This window comes from Thyridium curvatum (genome assembly GCF_004353045.1).
Source record: "Thyridium curvatum strain D216 chromosome Unknown NODE_4_length_842636_cov_84.159710, whole genome shotgun sequence".
NCBI classification, from domain to species: Eukaryota; Fungi; Ascomycota; class Sordariomycetes; order Thyridiales; family Thyridiaceae; genus Thyridium; species Thyridium curvatum.
In genome coordinates this window covers 555,496-576,955 of record NW_022156759.1, presented here as the reverse complement: position 1 = coordinate 576,955, position 21,460 = coordinate 555,496, and the positions used below count along the sequence as shown (strand labels likewise).

The window sequence follows — 21,460 nt, the reverse complement described above, 5'->3', positions numbered from 1 at the left end:
CTGCAGCCGTGTTCCCTCGTTTGAGCATTTGTTCTCTATCGCGCCAGAATGGTTCGCTTTTCCATTCTTCCCATGGCGGCTGCCGCTATGCTCCTTTTTGGAGCAGAAGCCAGCCCCTGCCGACCTTCGACTACGAGAGTCACAAGCGTTGCTACTACCACGACCCAGGCTGGTTCTACGACGACCACTGCAGCCCCAGGCTGTGTTGAGACCCAGCTGTTTGTCAACCCTGGCTTTGATGACAGCGCCGCCAGCGTTGCTCCCTGGACAAGCAATGGCGCGTTGATTCAGAGCGAAACCCAAGATGGCGCTAACGCTTTGTATGCTTACTCTGCCTCCTAATCCATAATTCTCTATGTATGCTAATATAATTGCACACTAGGGCTTTCACTTTCACCGGCGGTGGTCAAGGCACCGGCATAGTTAAGCAGAGCTTGAGCGTTCTTGCCGGTATCTACGAGTTTTCCTACTATTACCGAGTTCTCAGCGTCAGCGTCAACGCTGACTACACCTGCGATATTCAGCTCAGCATGGGAGACACAACCCTTCGTGGCAGCATGGAGGATGGGCCTGGTGGTTGGAAGCCAGGGAGCGTACTGTTCCCCACTCAGAGCTCAGATTTAGGGACCACGGATGTCCAATTCACTGTATCCTGCAGTGGAGAGTATGCTATGATTCGAGTTAACGTAGATAGTTTTGGATTTACACGAAAATGTAGTGGGAGCTCTTAGGAAGTCATTAACAATTCTATGTCTATTTAGAATGTGTTACAAACGTTTGACGAAGCAGAACATTCCAATCTTCACTTCATCTCCTTTTCTCTTTCCGGATGAGACAATCTGATCACTCACAATGAAGAACATCCTTTTTCTTGGACTTGGAGCGATCTCGTCCAGTCGGGATGCAAGGCAACACCTTATGCAAGATAGGTCATTCCTAAGTGGCTGTCCATTTCATATTGTTCTAAGGCTATTCTCTCCTAAAAGCATCCTGTGCTGACTGTTCTATTGCTTCCCAATCAACTCCACGTACTGATCCATCAGGCTCACAGCCGCCTCCTCGAAGGACTTGGCCTTGAAGCCAAATGTCTGCTCGGTGTAGCTGGCATCGGCCTTGATATGTTGAGTCTTTGTGCCAGCATCAACCTTGAATGTCCCGTCCGCGACCTGCTTGGGATATCGCCTCTTGGCGATCTCGAGGACATCGTCCCAGTCAGGTCCCTCGGGGCACTGGGTGAAGACCGGGAAGAGACGGTTTCCCTTGATTGAAGGGTCAAGAGCCTTGACATGAACGCGGGCAGCATCGTCGACGTGAACGATCAGAGAAGCAACCGGGTATGGGTCGGGGCCGAGCAATAGCTGCCTCATGAGGAAGCCGTTGGAGCCCGTGACAAAGTCATTGGGTTCTCGCAGGAGAGGGTCACGACCCACTAGATATCCCGGCGCAACGTGGACCACGTCGAACGACGGGTTCTTCTCCTTGATCCAGGCTTCCGCAGCGTTCAGCGCCATCACCTTGCTCGCGAAGTACGCCGTGAAGGGGTTGTCGAGAGGATCGGTGGGATTCTCGAGTCTGCTCTTCTCTGCGAGAATTTAGCTTTGGGGTTCAACAAGTTTGGGATGAGGGATGTGGCTAACGCACCGTTGTAGACAGTACCGCTGGGCGGGGCTGCCACGGTACCTAGTGGAATGATTGCTCCTACGGATGAGGTGATGACCACCTTCTTGACACCAGGCGCCTTGTAGGCTGCCTCAAGCATGGTAAGGGTCCCCTGCACTGCCGGTTGAACAATGAGCTTGTCGAAGTCCGAGGTGATTGCCGGGCTTGGAACGGGGGAGGCGATGTGGACGACGTGGTCTACGCCCTGGACGGCCTCATCATAGGCGCCAGGAGCTGTGATATCGGGAACGATGACCGACTCCAGCTGCGTGGTGTACTGGGTGACCGGGGCTATGGACTTGATCTTTTCGAAGCCCTCCTGCTTGCGCACAGCTACGCGGACGCGGTATCCGGCTTCGAGAGCAAAGATGAGGGCGCGGAAGCCCAGAAAGCCGGTAGCTCCGGTGATCTAGGCTTGTGAATTGACATTCCCATCGTTGTAGAAGGAACTGCTCTTACCAAGACAGATTGGCCAGACATATTCGGTGGCAGGTTTTGTATGAACTGGGACAGGCTCCACGCTTTCAGTGTAGTGAGATGATGATCCAAAGAGTCGTTCTTGGTCACTTTACGGGGGACTGCTCGAACCTTTTATAGACGGGTTGAAATTGCCTATCTACAACATCTTCATTACAAATATGGAGTCGATATCATTCTGTATGCCTCGAGGCCAGATCACATATCGATTTATTTCTGATCAGCGTGTGTCGTGGGGATGGGAGCTGTTAGTCAAACAGGGCAAAGGAGGCTAATTCCGGTTGCGGACATTCTGCGGACATTTGCGGACATATGGAACTAGTTCAAGCGAGTCCGGCCTGGCCCGCCCGACTTATTCAAGGGCAGGGCACAATGATTGCCGATGATGGGCAATGCCCGAATCCTTCAAGAAGCTAGAGCTTTGACTCGAAACAGTTTACATGCAACGGTGGTCAAAGGTAAGGAGTCGCACGGTTGCTTCATATTTGACTGGGCTATTCACCCGTAAGTACTCTGCTAGTAACATCATTCTTGCGAGTTTGGAGTCTCTGTGCTGATAGGACGACTCCGCTAGATTTGCCGACATTGTGTACACTGAAGAAGGACGACAGGCCATTGATACCTTGTGGGAGGAGACCCTCGAGCAATATGAATTTGCGCATGCCCGGGAAGTCTTGGCTTCGATGAGGAAATGGGGTTTTATGTCGTCTTGCTAGCGATGGCTTCTCTTGCGGACGTGTCGAGAAATGTCGCTTTATCTCGCTTGTCTTGTTTGCTAGCGTTCTGCGGTATTCCATTTCGTAGCGTCCTCGTAATACAGTGGTGAGCACAAATGATGCATGTATGAACAGGCCTATCGTGCTTGAATTATTCCTAGGGAACCCGAGTCTTCACTCCTGGTTGATTCCACTCGTTTGATTTCTACTCACGCTCTCCATGTGCATTCTCCAGATCCCGCGGTGGCGGCTTACAAGGATCACTCGTCTGGTTCGATATCGCTGAAGCCAATGGACCCGATTCAATACGAAATGTGTTGTGCATCGCCATTTGGCACCTGTAGTTCCCGGAACGTGCTGATTGTCGGTGATATCCCGCAAAGAGCCGGAGCAACGCGTGTGTTAGGTAGTCTTCTTCGACAGTGGATGCGGCGGTATGGCGTTTGAGGATCACGCCAGCGCGGAGCAGCGCCGGCGGAGCTGCTGGATCCATGGACTTGACGTTGAGCTAGTCCCAAGGAGACGAAAATGTCAGCAGCTCACAAAACAGCCCCCGAGACCCGCCTAGTTATGACTTGAAGCTGCGGACTTTCGGACTGCGCATCCATTCCAGTTCTCTTTTATTTCCGCACCTGCCACGACGAACTGATGCCGCAGATTTGTCACCAACAGCAATAACGCCAGCATGGCCGACTCACACGCAGCGCTCAAGCTATCGTGCGTGGCATGTCGCAAAGAAAAAAGGAGATGTGATAGATCACAGCCTATCTGTAATCTGTGTCGAAAGTAGGCTCTCTCCTCACCTTCTTCATGCCACGTGGAAAGCATCATAATATCCATACACCGCTCCGAATCCCGCCTACAGCATATCAAGCAGGGTGTGACAGTATGGAAGGGCTGGAGGATCGCATAACGACCGCGTCCGAGGAGAGGCTTTTGTACCAAGCGGCCAAACATGGGCAGACCTTGCTGACGTATGTCTCTAGGAAGGATATCCAGTGCTCATACCCGGAACGTCGCAAACGGAACTCTCAGCGTGCACCGAGCGTCATCAGGTCACAGAGGTCAGAGGTTACCTTGATCCAGTCAAGCCTCGTCTCCAACAAGATCTCTGGGGCCGACAGCGAACAATACCTCCACCACGAAGAATTCCCCGCGGCGTTCTTCCTCGCGCCGGAGGTCTTTCGTGCTGCACACCTGGAGCTCCCTCGACCGAGAGTACCTGTTCTACCGTTTGTCGCCGAGCAGCTGGGTGACCTCGAGAGCATCCGCGAGATCGCAAGGGAGTACTTCCACCTCGTGCACCCATGGGTCCCCATCGTCTCGAAAAGGCGCTTCTATCAACAGCTCCTCAACCCGCTTTCGCAGCGCCGAGGGGAGCTGTACATGCTGGCTGTGGCCATGAAGCTGGCTTCCACACCGGCAACCGAGCTCGATCAGAACCTTTACCATGCCGCAAAGCAGTTCCTGTCGGCCTTCGACGTGGCCGGCATTCTCTCGATCCATGTCCTTCACGCCGCGCTGCTGATCTCCATCTACGAGCTGGGACAGGCCATCTACCCTACCGCATATTTCTCTGTGGGCTGCTGCGTGCGATACGCGACAGCTCTGGCGATCGACAAGGATACGAGGGTTACGCCAAATGGTATGTTGGCAGATGAGCTGGAGGAGAGAAGACGGACGTGGTGGGCCATCCTCATCCTCGATCGGTAGGTCTATCGTCCCTCGCTGCAGGATATAACTGGAGGGCTAAAGAGTTTCCAGATTCATTCTCATGAGCGACCCGTCTGGCGCAATGGTGACTGAAGACCCAGACGAGGAGACGTTCCTGCCAGTGGAAGACGAAGTGTTCGAGGCTGGGGTTAGTCGCCGGACTGTGCCATCTTGGTTTCTCCCTCCCTCTTGCCGATTTACTAATCGTTCTCTTAGACCATGACCGTGGCGAGCGCCATCCGCGTGCGCGATAACCCAGGGGCCCTGAAGGGAAGGTTCGGGCGTTTGGCCCAGGCTGTTCACCTGCTCAGCAGGACCCTGAGACACCTCCGGCGGAACCCGAGTACAGATCCCCTCTGCCGCGAAGAGGAGACGCAAATACGGCGGACGCTCTTTGCACTCTTGCATCTCACCAGCGGCGAGACGGAGCTGAGAAAGATGGAGCTGTGTGACCAGTCTGCCATGTGCTACAGGTAAGAAGATCATGCTAGCCCCATGTAGTTTCTTTGTGAACTGGGCTGATTCCTCCCCAAGCTCGATCCTCCTTCTTGAGAGGTTTGCTCGCCGGCGTCTTGCACTCTACGGCGATGTCTGTGGCGACGAGACTCGTTCGTTCTCGCACGAGACCCGCGTAGTTTTGGACGCGGCCTCGAAGACGGTGGGTCGCATCCTGCAGCTCGAGTCGACGGCCGACGGGAAGGACATCATAAACTCCATGTCCATCTTTGCGGTCCATTCTGCGTACCACTCTGCCCTGACATATGTGACGTACCGTGCCGATATGCGCAGCGCGGAATTCGACAGGAACCTGACGGAATGGCGACACTTCTTGCAGCTGTGTAGCAAGAGATGGCGAGTTGCCAGTAAGTCTGATAGCGCATGGTTCCAGCGTGGACATTCAAAGAGCTGACGTCCCAGGTGTCTATCTGTCCATCATCGAGGCACAGGAACAATTCCCTCAGGATGAGTTGATGAATGCCTGATGCTAGAGACGCCTGAACATACCTAGGTAAAGCAAACATGACTGAGGAAGACCGGCCTCTGCGTGCATCAGTTGTCGGATCTATAAGCATTGTCTTCTGGCATGTTATGGACAGAGGTGTGCTGTGTTTAGGTAGTCAAATAACCCATTCAATCCTGCAAACCCGAACCTGACAATCGCACCGAGATCTATGTAATAAGCTTTTGTGGCCGCGAACACCTGGCCAAGCCGAATCCCCTATTTGAAGTAAGCACTAGTTGACAGGCGTGGCTTGTAGGATCAGACTAGCCAATCTCGCACCACCTGGGACCTGTTTCATCTCTCCTTCCAAGTAATTTTCACCAGATTTCTGGCTGGAAGCAGAATTTGATGAAGACCTTTGTGGAACGTGAAAGGTCTGGTACCTGTGCATATGGCGTCGAACATACTCCGTCTTCTAGGGTACGGCCCGCGCAGAGCCCCGCCTCCGGTGATGCCCACCGACGAGGTCGCGCCCACCCATCTCTTTGACGACACGGCCACTCTACGACAGTACAACCTTCTATGGACCTTTCGCTTTGACGATGTTCTCGATCCGGATGTACTCGGTAGCTCGCTATCGGAACTATTCCAGATGGAGGGCTGGCGGAAACTTGGTGGAAGGCTTCGCCTCAAGGTATGTGCCTGTTGCTGCGCAGCCAACATTGAAGCTCTTGACCGACGCGCGATCAGGCCAATGGGAAAGCTGAAATTCACATTCCCACTCCTTTCACGACGGACCGGCCTCCTCTGCATTTCACAAAGGAGCATCACGCAATGGGGATAGCGGAGCACCCAGAGGCTTCCAAGCTGCCTAGGGCAGGCCTCAAACCAGCCACCTTCCCTGCGGCTCGCCAGTTTAGCAGCCTGGCCTTTGGGCCTGGCGCACCACGGCACATCGACGACTACTTTTACTCTGACCTGCCGCTCTTCTCCCTCCACGTTGTGACTTTTGAGGATGGCACACTGGTGTCGATCAACCACAGCCACGCCGTTACCGACCTCGGCGGCTTGATCAACATTCTCGATGCCTGGCAGATGGTCCTAGCGGGGAAGAAGGCAGAGGTGCCGCAGTTCATGGGCTTTCACGACGACCCCATGGCCGAACTCTACAAGTCGGAACCGAAGGAAGAGTACTTGTTGCTGGAGAGAAAGCTGACAGGGTTCGGCCTCATCAAGTTCGGACTACGGCTCTTGCTCAGCTCTTGGTGGTATCCGAAGCCTGAGTTGCGACAGATCTGCATCCCCAAGCAGACAATGGACAACTTCCTCCGGGAAGCCAGGAAGCAACTGCCCACCGTCGTCGACGGCAGCGGTTCGTCTAGGAACGACACCTTCATCAGCGAAGGAGACCTGGTCGTCGCGCTAGTGAACCGGACGATGGCCCAGACACTCCCGGCAACCTCCAATCGCAACATGACGACGCTGCTCGCCGTCGATCCTCGCACCCGAGTCAGCTCTGTCTTCCGCAAAGACGCCGCGTACGTCGGCAACTCGCCCTCGGCCGTGTTCGTTTTCGGCAGTAGTCAGAAGGCACTGGACATGCCGATTGGCGAGCTGGCGCTCGAGTGCCGCAAGGCCATCGCCGCCCAGTGCACTGAGGAGCAGATGAAGGCGATTGCCGTGCTTGCGCGCGACGACATGGTCAAGACAGGCCACATACCCATGTTCGGACCGAGCGACAGCCTCCTGCTCGTCGTGTCGAATTGGAGCAAGGCCCGGTTCTTTGACAACCTCGACCTTAGTCCTGCCATCGTCAAAGCCGCGGATGCAGGAAAGACTGGGAGAGGAAAGCCGGGCCGTCCTGTGTTCTTCCATTCCGGGGCTCTCGAGACGGTAGACTTTGCGTCGAGTCTGACCACCGTCGTCGGGAGAGATCTCGATGGGAACTTTTGGCTCACGGCGGGCTTTCCATCTGCCGCTTGGCCTGGCTTGATGGATTACCTAGAGTCGTTCTCGTGATGTTGACACGTCATTGGTCATTTCGGACATGGTCGGCCTTATTATGTCTTAATGAACGGGTTATATACCCTAAAGTCGTTCCCACTGCCTGCTTGAAATGGAAGGTTGTGCGGCTGTATCTCATCTCTTCGGCACTAACCCTTTTCATGTGACATGGAACCATTCTGTTGACCTAGTTTAAAGCTTGTGTTGATACGCTCCCCACCTGCCAGTCTCTTTCAAGCTCCGGGCTCTGTTGCCGTTATGCAGAGCCGAAGACCTGGTTGTGCAGAGCCGAAGATCTACCGCTCGTGTTGGTCGGCGTTTCTTCGGATCGGGCCTCAGGCTTGCTTCCTTGCTCCGTGTGATGGTTCTGAGATCTGTCGAATCAACACGGCGAAGGGGCATGCGGGGTAGATGTTTGGAGCAGGGGTGCTTCTCCAAGCGGCTGCTCCCTCGTTTCCCCATTCAGAGTCTGGGGTGCAATGCCAAGAAGACCAATGAAACCTGCCACATGGCCGGCATTGTAGCCAAGGCGCGCTGAACCGGGTTTCGGGCTCGCCTCGGGTCTGGTGCCTGGGGTGGGTGGTAGTGGCGGTCTGTAAAGGGTGACGCTCTACTCCATGGAACCAGACAGGCCTTGTCTGGTCCGGAGCGTTATTACCCCACACATTGCCGGCAGTTTAAAGTTGACAGTGATCCGGGGCCGAGGCTCTACAAGTACTCTACTCCTCAGCTTTGCGGGGATATGTATCTGTGAGGCGAACATCGTAGCAATGATACCGCAAACTCCTGCTGTCTGTCCAGCCACAGGTCGAATCCTCGAGCCATCGACAGATGTGCAAGAAAGGAAACTTTCACAGGGAAAACTAAAACCCTTCTGGGCTGCTCACAGTTCTATAAATCAGACGAAGATCCTCACCCATCTCTCTGTCTGGGAAACTGCAATCTCCAGCTCAGCAGCCGCAGCCCGTTGAACACGCCCAAGCCTCTACCAATATCACTCGCAACCATGCTTACCAACCTCCTTCTCCCTGCCCTCTTGCTCCTGGCGGGCGTCGATGCCAGTCCAGTCGAGCTCGACGAGCGGCAGCAAGCCCCCTGCCAGTCCGTCCAGGTCTTCATCGCCCGCGGATCCACGGAGCCCTACCCCGGCCGCCAGGGCGCTCTGGCCAACGCCATCTGCAGGAACAACCCCAGCTGCGGGTACCAGGACATTGTCTACCCGGCCACGTTTGAGAACTACTGCAGCTCCGTCCAGGCCGGCGTTGTTTCCGGCGCCGCTCTGATCACGGCCTACGCTGCCCGATGCCCCAACAGCAAGCTCGTGCTTACGGGTTACTCTCAGGTATGTCAGACACCCCTATGTGCGTACGACATGAGCGACAGGACGAGCTGATTTGTGCCTGCCTAGGGGGCTCATCTGGTTGGAGATATCCTTGGTGGTGGCGGTGGCAACCTTGGCAGCTGCACTCAGGCTACCAGCTCTGGGCTCAACCCGGCAACCTCTCCTGGAAACAAGAGTAAGCCTTTGGTCTCCACTTTGCATCTGGGCGGACTTGCTAACCATGATCCAGTCGCTGCCGCTCTCCTCTTTGGGGACGTCCGTCATACGGCCAACCAGGCCTACAACACCGCCACCGGAGCTTCTCGCAACGGAGTAAGTCGAAGCTTCACCCCAGCCCAATTCCCAAGACAAAACTAACAAGTGATAGAACTGGCCTCGCTCCGGAGCCCAGCTTGCGTCGCTGAACCGTTTCTCCTCCGTCCTCCGATCCTGGTGCCTTGTCGGTGACCCCGCTTGCGCCGGTGGCACTGACCCCAATGCACACACCTCCTACTTCAACGTCTTTACCAACGAAGCGGCTGCTTGGGTCCAGACTAAGCTGTGAGGGAGAAACCGTGGCACAGATCCTCTCTGATCGCGACAGAGACGCCTTGAGTTCAGACATAAGCAACCATTGTAAACTGGGCCTGGTTTCACTTGCATATGTTTCCTTCAGTCCTTCTTTCCAATGCTCGTTCTGCAGTGTCCTTAAGTAACTTTCCTTGTACATGATTTCAAGTTACGAATAAAAGTACCCCCTTCAGATCTGATGACACTGTTACTTAAATACCGGCACTGTACATCCTGACTCTTGAACTCAAAAGGCTATCCCATTGCCTAGAACCAATGGGTCTAGTGAAGAGCCAGTCCTCCCACACTCGTCTTGTTTTTAATGTCCATCTCGCGTATCGTCTCAGCTGCCATAATACACGTTACACAAATGAATGATATGTCCAACAGGCCTCTATTCGACGGCCTCCGGGACCCACTGGTCAGCTAGAATTGACTGCGAAGGAGTATGCGCTCCGCATCGTTGTTCACCAAGTTGCCGATATCCAGGCTGTCACTGACTGCGTCACTCACAACAGCACCAAATCTTCTTTGCTAAGCATGGTGTTCATCTCTGAGCGCAGTAGTCCGGCTCGCATGGTTCTCCACCCCAACAAGTGACTGCGGGTGTAGAAGAAGGCTGACAGTCCGAGATTCGGGCGTTGATATAGCCCGAGGCCCAGCGCATCGGCCGAATGAATGCCCTGGATCATCGGGACAAAACAAACGGCAATGGCCCGACAGAAAAGTGTTATAAAAAGCCGACGTCAGTTTCAAGCTTTCTTTCATGCTTAGCAATTCAACTTCAAGCACGATTAAAACAACACACCCATCACCAAGAATGTCAGTTATGCAATCATTGCCGCGTCCAATAGAGACGTACCACACCAAGACCTACGATCGCATCGCCAAGCATCACGGCTTCGATGGCATAGGCAAGACCGTGGTCATCACAGGCGGCGCGAGCGGTGTCGGTCTGAGCATCGCCAGGGCTTTTGCCGGAGCCGGTGTTGCGCGCATCGTCGTCATCTCGCGCTCCGCGGCGACACAGCAGGCGGCGAAATCCGAGCTGAACGCTTCTTACCCTTCGACAGAGATCCTCACGTTTCAGGCGTCCGTCACAGACACTAAGCGTACCGCCGAGATCCTGCAAGAGGTTGGCAGCATCGACGTGCTCGTCCTCTGCGCCGCCGTGGCCCACCCTCGCGTCCCGAGTCTCGAGATCAGCGTCGAGGAAGTGCAGGACGCCTTCGACACCAACACTGTAGCCCCCTTTGCCCTGACCAAGGCCTACCTGGGCATGCCGAGCCCACAGAAGAAGACTGTGCTCAACGTGTCGTCGGCAGCGGCGCAGCTGACTGTCGGGCTCCGCGTCGGGTACGGCCCCAGCAAGGCAGCTGCTGTGCAGATATTCCAGCACCTGGCTGCGGAGCACAAGGAAGAGGATGTGAGGCTCGTCTCGTTCCACCCGGGCGCGCTGTGGACGCCCGGTACAGAAAAGGCCATGGGCAAGGCATTCCCAAAGGACGCGCCGCTGTGGGAGGACATCAATCTGCCCGGGCATTTCGCGCTGTGGCTGGCCGGGCCCGAGAGCGGTTTCTTACACGGGAGGTATGTGTGGGCTCAGTGGGATGTGGACGAGTTGCTTGCGATCAATGACAGGTTTACGGCTGAGTCGAAGGCTCTCCATATCGGACTGATAATTTGAGATGGTTCAGCTTGGCTCAGAGCATGTTGACATTAGAGTATCTAGCCTTTTGGGCTAAGAAAGGCGAGATGATTAGGTAATAGCGGGAAAATACAACGAGGTGGTTTGTTGAGCATCCCCACAAGGGTCTTGAACCTGACAATTCTTCTTGCAAAGATGGATGTAAGGCCTGGCTCAACGTCGACTGCCAGACTCGAAGAATACACAGACGACCTAATAGACTTTATACACACACCCCTGGTCCAACAAATCACCGGAGGCATCCACGTCAATGACGCCCTTGTCTACGATGCCTGGGACGCGCTGCCACAAGAGTGGACAGCCTGGTGGGAATCCGTCCCGGACCACCGCATAGCGCAGCAGGACTTGATCGACAGTATCGACGAAGACCGGACTTTGGCTGATGATGAACACCGACCGGCGTCTCTAACACGCTGGCTGCAATCGCTGAGAACACTCTGCCTCTCAAGGGGCCAGCGGCCCATGCCCGTCTTTGACTTGCCAGACGTCTTGAAGGACAGGATGAACACCAAAAAGATCGCTGAAGTGTCAGTGGCCGTGGCGTTCATCGAAAGAGCTTGCCGAGAGAGTGGCATCACGCATGTTGTCGACATGGGGTCCGGTCAGGGCTATCTCTCTGCGTCGCTCGCCTATCTCTTCCCCTCACTCCGCGTGCTCGCGATCGACGGTAGCGAGTCGCAAGTCGCCGGCTCCAAAGCCTTTGCCGGTTCGCTTGGAGTCTCCGAGGACGGACTCACTCACTTGGTCCGCTACATAAATGGGCCTCCTGAGCTCGTGGACGAGATCGAGGCTTGGGCCGGCGGAGAGAAGTGCATGCTCGTCGGTCTTCATGCCTGCGGCCAGCTATCGGAGCACATGTTGCGATACTTCACCGCGATGCCGTCGATCGTATCTCTAGGCGCTGTCGGCTGCTGCTACAATCACGTCGTTCCTCGTTCCGAGTCATGCCCCGAAGGGTTCCCCATCAGCAACCGGATGAGAGCGAGTGGTGTCACGTTAAGTCCGACGGCGTTGATGACAGGGTGTCAGGCACCGAACAAGTGGGAGCGAGCAGACCCGGCCAAGGCGAAATCGACGCAGTCCAAGAGGCGCTTTTACCGCGCGCTCCTGGAGAAGGTCTTCTATGACAACAATATCCGCCTCGATGCAGATCAGCGGCCGACATGGGGGATACGAAAAGGCGACCTAGACAGCTTCCAAAAGTTTGCGAGACGCGCAATGGCCAGCCTAGGCATCGAAGAGAACAGGATATCCACAGAAGATCTTTCGGCATACGAGGAACGATACCGGAACTACGAGGGCAAAGTGGCTATCCTGTGGACGCTCAGTGTGCTTTGTTGCAAGATCGTCGAGAGCGTCATTGCGATGGATCGGTATTGGTATCTCGTCGAACAGGGAGCTGAAGATGCGGAAGTGGTTCCCATTTTCGACTACAGGATATCACCAAGAAACCTGATGCTGGTAGCGACAAAGAGGGAATGAGCATTGTCAACTCTAGCATCCCTTTGCTTCTTATTAAGAGAGTGGAGTGTTCCCTTTCCTCCCAACTCCAAGCCATCGACATTCTGTTGATCATGATTATAATAATACACTTCCAGGTTTCCAAGCCATCATTTTACAAGTACAAGAACAGCCCCGTCGCGAATATCACAACCGCCGTCATGGCGTGGCTGGTCGATGCCTTCTTGGCCTCCTCCTTGGCCTCCCCGACAACGCTCAGGTCCTGCGCATACTGCCGCATCAACCACGCGTCCAGCAGCCCCACGACCGTCCCCGTCAGCAGCGTCAGCCCGAGGGCTTTCCTGGCCACCGCCGCCGCCACCGGGTTCGAGCGGCACAAGGGGTGGAACTGGCCAAAGGCGAACAGGCCCATCGACCCGAGGCCGACGCCCAGGTTCCGGATGCCGTAGGCGTAGATGAGAGACTTCTGGTAGGCGTCGGCCTGCGGGGTGGCCTTGTCCGCCGGCGGGCCGCGCAGGCCGAAGCCGCGGATGGCCTCGTAGGGCGAGGTCAGGCTGTAGATGCCCATGCCGGCGCCCATCAGGCCGAGGAAGAACGGGACGGCGGGCACGGCCTTGCCCAGGAACTGCGACACGGTGTTGTCCATGTTGATTGGTTATGAGCCTTGTAAGATTTGATATAGGAACAATATACAGTTTGATGTACAGAATTTGCGAGTCCGGGAATAGGCCTGAGAGGAGGGAGGCTGCGCTGAAGTTAAATGAGCGGCGCGACGTCATCACCCATGCTGGGACACCAATTGCGTTGTCGGGTGGTTGGCCCGAAAAGTCCCGCTGTTTGGAGCGTTGAAGCCAGAGCAACCACTTACGGATGTTTCCGAGATCTTCATGCACGAATACGCGGTTAGGAGATACGCGCGATGAGAGGCCTTTCTTTTCTTTTCTTGAATCTTGAAACTGATTTTGACACACGCGGCGGTCTTCACAGTCCCTTCCTAGGATCCCACGCCGCATCGACCTCCCCCGACAGGTTCAGCGCCTTCAGCTGCTCCGCACCCAGGATCTTCCCCAGGCTCACGAGCTTGAAGCTGGCCTCCTCGCTCGTCGTCCCATCCGGCAGCTCGTTGGCGTCGTCGTGCACAACGACCAGACCCTGCGGGAAGTCCCCGCCCAGCGCCGCGCCCACGGCCGCCACCCCGTCCGTGTTGCTCACGGCGTCGACCCGCCCGTCGGCCGTGCGCACGACGGTAAAGGTCGCGACGTACTCGTGCGGCGCGGCCCGCCTGTAGATGTTGTACGCGCTGACGCCCTGGTTCGACACGATGATCAGCCCCGCGTCGGCGGTCCCGCCCTCCACCAGCGTCACGCCCTCCACGTCGCCGTGCAGCTTGCCGTCGCCGACGCGGGCGATGGCCACGCCCTCGGCGCGGCCGCGGTCGGGCTCGGCACCGTAGCGCCACAGCGCCGAGGGCTCCTCGCCCAGGAACAGCCACCCGTTGGCGTCGTCGGCGACGCAGCCTTCGACCTGGCCTCCGGACCCGGCCATGAAGTCGCGCAAGAGCGTCGTCTGCAGCTCGCCCGCCGCGGTGGCAGACAGCTCGTACTGTAGGTACCGCGACGACTTCTCGTTGACGAAGAGGTACTGCTTGCCGGACTTGCGGGAGCGGTAGGTGCAGGAGCCGTAGACGGTGAAGCCCGCCACGACGGGCTGGATGCCGCCGGCGATGGCGGAGAGGGTGCCGTTGGGGGCGATCTCGAACAGGCTGCGTGGTACATGTGTTAGTCTGGTACTTTTGATGAGCGTGTGCAGAAGGCAAGCTTACCAGAGCGTGTTGTCGCCGCGGCAGCCGGCAAACGCAAGGTCGATCTTCCGCCCGCCCGCCTGAAAGCTGTAGATTACGTCGATGTTGTTAGGCTTGCTAGCGGGCAGATGCTGGAGGAGCTTGCCGGTCAGGTCGAAGAGGCCCAGGCCAGCACCCTGATCTGACTTGGTGGTGGTGATGATGCGAGACTGCGCACGATCGACGGGGTTGATCCAGATGGCAGGGTCATCGCCGTCATCGCCGCTGGCCTCGGTCTCGTAGGTCGGCTCGATGTCTAGGAACGAGCAGAACAGGCCACCCCAGCCGGCCTCGCACTTGCAGACGTTGGCGCCGATACACTTGCCGTGGCCGGAGCAGTTGTCAGTGCAGGTGATGTCGGTGCACTTGCCGCCAGCGAAGCCGGAGAAGCAGCTGCACGATGGCGCAGTGCCGTTCCCACAGAACCCATTACCGGAGCAGGCATCGCAGAGGGGAGACTTGCGGCCGCAGGAGCCTACACGTCGAGGATCGAAAGCGGTGTTCTTCGAGATGCCAAGAGACTTGAGTACGTTCTCAAGCTCAACAAAGCCGGCGCCAGTGCCACTTTTGGACTTGAAAGCAAAGGTGACAGCGCCGGCAGCATATGGAGAAGCAGCGCCCTGGTAGATGTTTAGGCCCTTTGCCTTGATGCCGGCCAGGCCTTTAAGGCCGATGGTGCCTGCGAGCTTGAAAGACTTGTCGTAGACTCCGATGGTGCTCTCCTGAGCGACGAACAGGTAATCTTGCTCCAGGCCGACATAGACGGCCAATCCTGTCACGTCGCTGGCGGCCTTACCGGCCTCGACGATCTTGGGAGTGCTCGTAGTCTCTGCCAGCGAGAAGGCGTAGACAGTCTTGTCGTCGTCGGCTGAGACGTACATCCGAGACTGGGAACGAGATGCAGCGCACCCGGAAGCCTCAAAGGGCACAGGGAAGCGTTGGACCTGAAAGATGGTTATTTCAAGCTCACATAGTATCGTTAGAACTCTGCACGTACCTCAACTAGTTTGACATCCTCGCCCGCAGGCTGGACCAGGAACTCCACCGCCTCCTTCTTGCCAAACAGATACACATACTGGTTTCCAGTCTTGCTCTTCCATCCGCATAGAGCAGACCAGTCTCCGAGTGACTTGAAGTCGGCACTTTCGACACGCCTGACCGCAGGAAGCTCAAATACCCTCATCACCGAGTCGGGCTGCGCGATGGTGACAGCCCAGTGGCGGCCGTTGACATTCTGCACGGTCGTGACCAGCTTCGTCCGTCCAGTGTAGACAGACGTCACTTCGGACCTGGCACCGAGGTCGTACACGTGGAAGCCCCCGCCGTGGGCAGTGCCATCGTTGCCGAGGACAAGCGGCTGCTGGTCGGCATACAGGATCGCTGTCGAGTCGGACTTGACCTTGCCGGGGAAAACGGTCACATTGGCGCTGACCTCGACGGCGGCGCGGGCGTGGCTCAACCCGAGGGCTAGCAGGGCGACCAGAGATGAGGCAATCATCATGACGAATACCTGCCGTTGTCGACTGGAGCTGGCCTTCGACGCCTCGAGGCCCGCCGCCTCGGGGGGCGCGTGCCGACGCGGCATATTTAACTGCGCCGCCGGCACCCTCGGGCGATCAGCATCGGCGACGCGCGTGGGGTGGACGTTTCAATGTCGCCCCAAACAGGCAGGATACTCCGGCAAAGGGCGCGCTTCTCGGGAGGGTCCCAGGGTCGTGGACGCCTGCGACAAGCTTTCCGAGGCTGACGGCGGGCTTGGCCGAGATGCCCTCGTGTCCGGCCAGCGAGGTGCCATTGGAAGAGCATGGGAGGATTCGACAATTGCAGGGTTCCAGCCGGCTACATTATTGAGGTCGTCTGCCGTTTTACAGCGCGCTTTGTGGCAGCCAAGACATTAGCGTGCGGTGCCTTTTGATTGCCCGCATCACACTTCCGATGTTCGACTCGATTCATCGGCCACGTGCTCTTCTTGATGACGAGCCTGAAAATCTCAGTCTTGCCAGGACCAACGCTGACCTGAAATGCAGAGCATCGGTAGGGTGCTTGTCGGTGTTTCCAGAAGTTCCAAGATTGGCATCGCGAGAATGTGATAAAAATAGTTCGATCTACGTCGTGAAATGTTTCAAAGCTCCACGGTGCTGGACTTATGATTTATGATCAAGGTATCGCTGATATAGCGGTTGCGTGAACAACCAGCACATACGAAATCTACGAACCCCCCCAGACAGCAATCCTACCTCCTCTGCGTGACTCGGACCCGGAAGTTGGTAGGCTTCAAAAAGAAGTAATTCTTTGTCTTCCACTCCTGATCAGGGCCCGCGATTTCTTCGCTGAGCTCAAAGTCAAAGTCCCGGACCAGGGTTGGTACCAGCTTCGAGATCTGCAACGAAGCAATGTGCCGCCCAATACAAGTCCGAGCGCCAGCACCAAACTGAACAGATGGAAATTAGTACTCCAGTGACCGGATACGACGGCAGGCAGACTCTGACTTACTGATATCAGGTTTCTGTGCATCTGTATCAGATGGTTGGGGTCTTGGGTCAGCCACCGCTCAGGTTTGAACTGATCGGCATCCTCCCCAAAGATAGACTTGCTCCGGTGGTAGACCCAGTTGTTGATTCCGACATAGGTCTGGATGCCATGTGTCAGTATCCCGAACAGGGAGATAAATATATATATTCATGGCATGGCAACCTACACCTTTAGGGAAGTGGTATCCCTCAATTGTCGTGCCGCCGGGAGCAACCACGCGCTCCATCGGAAGCGAGACGGCGGTGTGTAGTCTCAGGGCTTCCTTGATCACCGCCTGCAGATAAGGCATGGCCTGGGCCGTGTTCCAGGTTATGGGTCGATTCTCTGGCACTTCTGCTGCGACTGAAGAGACTTCCTGCCTGAGCTTTTCAAGAGTGCCGGGGTTCTTGAGCAGGTGGTACAGAATGCCAGAGAGGGACGTCGCCGTCGTGTCTGAGCCGGCCACGATGTTTGACGCGCACCCAGCAAGGACGTGATACATGGTAAACTCGGAGTCCGACGCGTTCATGTTGAGGAACTTGGACAGGAAGTCCAGCGGCACCTTGCGCGCCTCTGCATCCTCGATCGTGACGCTTTTCGGCGCGACGACATGCTCAGCTACCCTGTCCTTAGTGAATTTCATCAGGTAGGTCCGGCCAGTCCCCTTTGTCCCAGCCAGCCAGTTTCTGATTGGGAATATCAGTTTGTGGAGGTAGCTGTAGACTCCGACCAGCGAGAAGTACACCATCTCGTCGTCGATGGTCTTGATGACGCTGCCAATGTCCTCACCTTGGTCCAGGAAACCGAGCCGTGACGAGTACGTGATGAGCCCAATGACATCGAAAGCGAAGCACTGGAACCAGAAACCCATGCCGACCGGAACATTTGCTGCTGCCAGCTCGGAAAGGCGAAGGGAGAACAGGTCGGTGCACTCGTCGACGTAGGTCTCGTATGTGACCAGAGACGTCATCGAGTAGGTGCTTTGAAAGAGGCGGCGGTTTCGTGCGTGGCGCTGGATGTCGTCGTCGGCGAACAACGTCCACTTTTCCCGATCCGGCGGAGATGCTGGGTAGTACGACGGCGACTTGGGGAACGTCTTTGCCGCTGCTGGCCCATACACAGCTCGCAGCCCGTCGCAACTAGCGACAGAGTAGCGATTCGGTCCGAGGCGGACAACCGGGCCTGTTCTCAAAGTCAGACATAGATCTAGGCAAGGCCACCTCTCGACAGTAGTTACTTGCCATATCTTTCATGCAGCTTGAGATTCTCCCGCTCAAAGCCTCCTTGATAGACCTTCGACAAGTACCAAAGGTCTGTGAACCGAGCTAGGAACGGACCCGGCACGCCCAGCAGACGCGAAAACAGCATGCGACCGAGACGGTACAGCAGGCACGCAGTCAAGACCAGGATGCCGGCCCGAGGGTCAGCAAAATCCCAGATCACTGCCATGGCGTGCTGTATCGGGACCGCGATGGTCTGCGCCGAGGCCCGGAACTCCTGCCACGTTGCGTCGAACCCCTTCATGTATATCGAGGAAGCTGCCCAGATCAGAGCCATCTTTCACATCATTGGTCCGTCCCTGGACATGGAAGATTGAGTGATAAAACAAAGATTGAATTCTCAAAGTGTGGAGTTTGTCTGTCATTGTGCCGCGCTAAGCTCGCGACCAATCCGAACTAGTCTAATCCTCAGCTTTCCCAGCCTCAAGTCTCGACTTGTGCCAAGACAACTCGGGGAGGCGCTTCGTTGGTTTGGCCAGAAACCCCAATAATGCCAATAATATTCCCGTCCGGAGGCTCGACGTCCGATGATCCAGTCGACGATGGACCCCCCACGCAATAGCAGACCGGATGCTGATATACTCAAACTGAGTCAACGCAATGATGCCGTACGGCTGATGTAGTAGACGACTGGTACGTTTCCCGCTTTATTGTCGTCTCGATACGGGCTTCCCATGCCCAGGCAGTGCCGCCATCGAATGTCCAAGATTCCTCTAGATGCTGTCCGCCCCTTGATCTTCCATCAATGACCACTTACTGCCTTCACTTTCGTCCTCTGTATCAGTCGATGCCGGCTGCTCGGGAAGCCTCATCTGCATTGGGGGACTGGGGGCGGTTTCAACCTGGTGCTCGGCGATTTCGATGTTTTCCAACTCGGTATCCTCGGCAGCCACCGACGGCTCCGCAGCACTATGGTCGCCCCCAAGTCCCGTCTCCAGATCGACGTCCGCCCGCTCAGACTCAAAGCCACAGCACATCTCCACACCATACCTCAGCTGCAGGGCAGAGAGCCTGAGAAAGAAGAGGATGGCGGCGCCCGCACCGTAAACCAGAATGGAAAGAATAAAGATAACCACGACCACTGGCCACAGTAAGCACGGGATAAGGCCGAAGATGATTAGTCGAGGGATAAGGCAGCCCTCTTTCCTGAACGCCTCGGGAGTGGCTGTGAGGTGAGAGCTGGAAGCGGTCATATAGCCTAGGAACAGGGCAGAAGACACCACGGTGTAGACCACCAGGACGGTAAACTGGACGATTGTGAGTTCCATGATGAGAGAAGTCGGGAATCGACGTTCGATCCGGTGGTAGGTTGAGTGAGAAGAACGAGATCGGCAGGCAGTATGAGATTTATCGTTGAGTATGGATGGCCTTTATCCTGAAAAGAAGGAACTGCGCGGTTGGAGATTTTTTAAATACCAGCCCAGCGACAAGCTTCGACCACACCCAAGTTGACCGTTTTCCTGGTTAGCACAGCCGAGTCAATATTGTACCAGGGAACGGGATCACTTCCAAAATGGTCCTCAAAGCTCCGGTAATTTTGACTTATCTTGCTCAAATCACCTATATATTACCGGGTTCCCATCATTTCTTCCAAAACCACTCAGACGACAACTTGCTCCATCCCCTCCTCTGAAAACGCCACCTCCACTATCCTTCATTGCCTGGAACCCGAATGCAATGCCCCAAGTCCCTGAGAACGGCTACATCATGTCTCTGTCTTCAGATGTCCAATGCGCTTTATACTTCCTGTTGGCCTTCTACGTATTGGGAGCAGTTTCTTGCCTCGTATACTACGCAAAGGCAAACCCCGAGAGTGTACGCCGTAATGTCCCCGAAGCCTTCTACTCTGACGGCTGCCTGGCACTGTTGCGGCCGATTGTCTGCGGCGTTATCCCGAGCCTGCTATGGCCCGTCCTCCTCCTCGCACTCGCGGCGCTTGTATTTATAGTCATGTGCGTCCAGCACTGCAAGAGAGCAAGCGAAGATTGCGATCGATGGGCGGGATTCCCTGTTTCTGGAAAGGGAGCGACGCGCGGTGGCGATGTTGAGACGGGCAGCAGGGCGGAACATACAAGAGAACCGTCGGCAAGCTTCGAGATGGACGACATTCCGAGAGGGCCTGAGGCTGCCTATGTAAAGATCTGAGCTCTCCTGGTCCCTGAAGGGCCAGAAACATACCTGCCGGATCCGTCACGATCTGCCTGAGAAGCACGGATGGTAGCGATTCGGCGCACTGCGATGTCGGAGGGTGAGATGGGCAAGGCTAGTGGGCGCTGCTTCAAGGGGCTGCTTTTGAACTGCTATGGAAGGTCAAAGACCATCTACAGAGTAAACAATGGACAGATTAAATTTTGAGGCTCTAAACCGTGGTTGTGGTTGTGGTTGTGACTTAATCCTGTACCAGAGTTTAGATATTTAGGAGCAACTCCATACATTACGGGAGCTTGGCCGAAATTTGAGCCAATCCGCGCTGTGGCAGTGAATTTTTCACTCGTATTTGCTCGTTACCTAGTGCTCTGAGAGCATTCAACCACTCCATAAATGGATCTTGTGGACAAGTGGACGATCTCTCGATGTATTCTAATCAAGTGCAGTCATTCATCATCAAAACTCCGCAGTGGCCGTATACATCAAAGACAGCAGCGAGCCGCAACAGCTCAGGTGCCGGCACAGCAACCGAGATATACCTATACCACCACGGCGCAGAACGAATTCACCTCAGGGAACCGGAATATAAAATGGACGACGACGAGGATACGTCTCATATGCCTCCAGAACAGGGTTTCGCATTCTGGTTTGGGGTTTGCTATGGATCCGGCGCTCTTGTGGCAATATTCATCTTCTGGGTCAAACCTGTCTTTGCTGCTCGACTCCCTCGCGTCTTCAACGAGGACGGATGCCTGATATTCCTGCGGCCGGTTCTCTTCATCATCCTACCGGGCATGCTATGGCCTCTTGCTCTGCTGGGGTTGGCGGTATGGAAGTGTCTAAACACGCCAATGCACCGGGGTTGGAAGGCGGTGACGGAAGCGACTAGCTGTTGCGGTGTCAAGCGAAGGGGGAAACGGGAGCGAGATATCGAGATGGGCGCTCCGCAGTGCTGTATACCCCGTTCCTGACGGGTAGCCTGTTCCAAGAGATGGTGTCTAGAGCCTTGTAGCTACCTTTCCGCTCATCTAAGACACCGGGTGTGTTCAAGGCAGCGACTGAGGTAGCGTAAGGATCTCCGCTATGGTCAGCTCTAAATATATTATTGC

General features: G+C 55.9%; 9 protein-coding genes across 9 annotated transcripts; 5 read left to right on the top strand and 4 right to left on the bottom strand.

Moving 5' to 3' along the window:
- Positions 1-48: 48 nt before the first annotated feature.
- Positions 49-731, top strand: E0L32_001119 (uncharacterized protein; the record flags this gene model as incomplete). The annotated part of the gene is made up of 3 exons (XM_031133939.1): positions 49-320; positions 383-664; positions 719-731. 3 exons carry the CDS (start codon positions 49-51, stop codon positions 729-731), a joined length of 567 nt encoding a protein of 188 aa, XP_030993012.1.
- Positions 732-1,004: 273 nt separating this feature from the next.
- On the bottom strand, positions 1,005-2,139 carry E0L32_001118 (uncharacterized protein; the record flags this gene model as incomplete). Its single annotated transcript, XM_031133928.1, has 3 exons — positions 1,005-1,582; positions 1,642-2,068; positions 2,119-2,139. The coding sequence occupies 3 exons, from the start codon at positions 2,137-2,139 to the stop codon at positions 1,005-1,007; spliced, it is 1,026 nt and encodes a 341-aa protein (XP_030993011.1).
- Positions 2,140-3,537: 1,398 nt separating this feature from the next.
- On the top strand, positions 3,538-7,527 carry E0L32_001117 (uncharacterized protein; the record flags this gene model as incomplete). The annotated part of the gene is made up of 7 exons (XM_031133917.1): positions 3,538-3,569; positions 3,839-4,561; positions 4,617-4,713; positions 4,782-5,038; positions 5,100-5,428; positions 5,988-6,202; positions 6,259-7,527. 7 exons carry the CDS (start codon positions 3,538-3,540, stop codon positions 7,525-7,527), a joined length of 2,922 nt encoding a protein of 973 aa, XP_030993010.1.
- Positions 7,528-8,518: 991 nt separating this feature from the next.
- On the top strand, positions 8,519-9,398 carry E0L32_001116 (uncharacterized protein; the record flags this gene model as incomplete). The annotated part of the gene is made up of 4 exons (XM_031133906.1): positions 8,519-8,854; positions 8,921-9,029; positions 9,084-9,166; positions 9,222-9,398. 4 exons carry the CDS (start codon positions 8,519-8,521, stop codon positions 9,396-9,398), a joined length of 705 nt encoding a protein of 234 aa, XP_030993009.1.
- An 825-nt stretch (positions 9,399-10,223) lies between these two features.
- Positions 10,224-12,593, top strand: E0L32_001115 (uncharacterized protein; the record flags this gene model as incomplete). Its single annotated transcript, XM_031133895.1, has 3 exons — positions 10,224-11,044; positions 11,101-11,166; positions 11,282-12,593. The coding sequence occupies 3 exons, from the start codon at positions 10,224-10,226 to the stop codon at positions 12,591-12,593; spliced, it is 2,199 nt and encodes a 732-aa protein (XP_030993008.1).
- Positions 12,594-12,726: 133 nt separating this feature from the next.
- On the bottom strand, positions 12,727-13,218 carry E0L32_001114 (uncharacterized protein; the record flags this gene model as incomplete). The annotated part of the gene is made up of 1 exon (XM_031133884.1): positions 12,727-13,218. One exon carries the CDS (start codon positions 13,216-13,218, stop codon positions 12,727-12,729), a length of 492 nt encoding a protein of 163 aa, XP_030993007.1.
- A 335-nt stretch (positions 13,219-13,553) lies between these two features.
- E0L32_001113 (uncharacterized protein) lies at positions 13,554-15,910 on the bottom strand (the record flags this gene model as incomplete). The annotated part of the gene is made up of 3 exons (XM_031133873.1): positions 13,554-14,334; positions 14,395-15,356; positions 15,410-15,910. 3 exons carry the CDS (start codon positions 15,908-15,910, stop codon positions 13,554-13,556), a joined length of 2,244 nt encoding a protein of 747 aa, XP_030993006.1.
- A 735-nt stretch (positions 15,911-16,645) lies between these two features.
- E0L32_001112 (uncharacterized protein) lies at positions 16,646-19,471 on the bottom strand (the record flags this gene model as incomplete). Its single annotated transcript, XM_031133861.1, has 5 exons — positions 16,646-16,843; positions 16,906-17,043; positions 17,111-18,105; positions 18,261-18,461; positions 18,961-19,471. 5 exons carry the CDS (start codon positions 19,469-19,471, stop codon positions 16,646-16,648), a joined length of 2,043 nt encoding a protein of 680 aa, XP_030993005.1.
- Positions 19,472-19,880: 409 nt separating this feature from the next.
- Positions 19,881-20,348, top strand: E0L32_001111 (uncharacterized protein; the record flags this gene model as incomplete). The annotated part of the gene is made up of 1 exon (XM_031133850.1): positions 19,881-20,348. One exon carries the CDS (start codon positions 19,881-19,883, stop codon positions 20,346-20,348), a length of 468 nt encoding a protein of 155 aa, XP_030993004.1.
- Between the last annotated feature and the right edge of the window lie 1,112 nt (positions 20,349-21,460).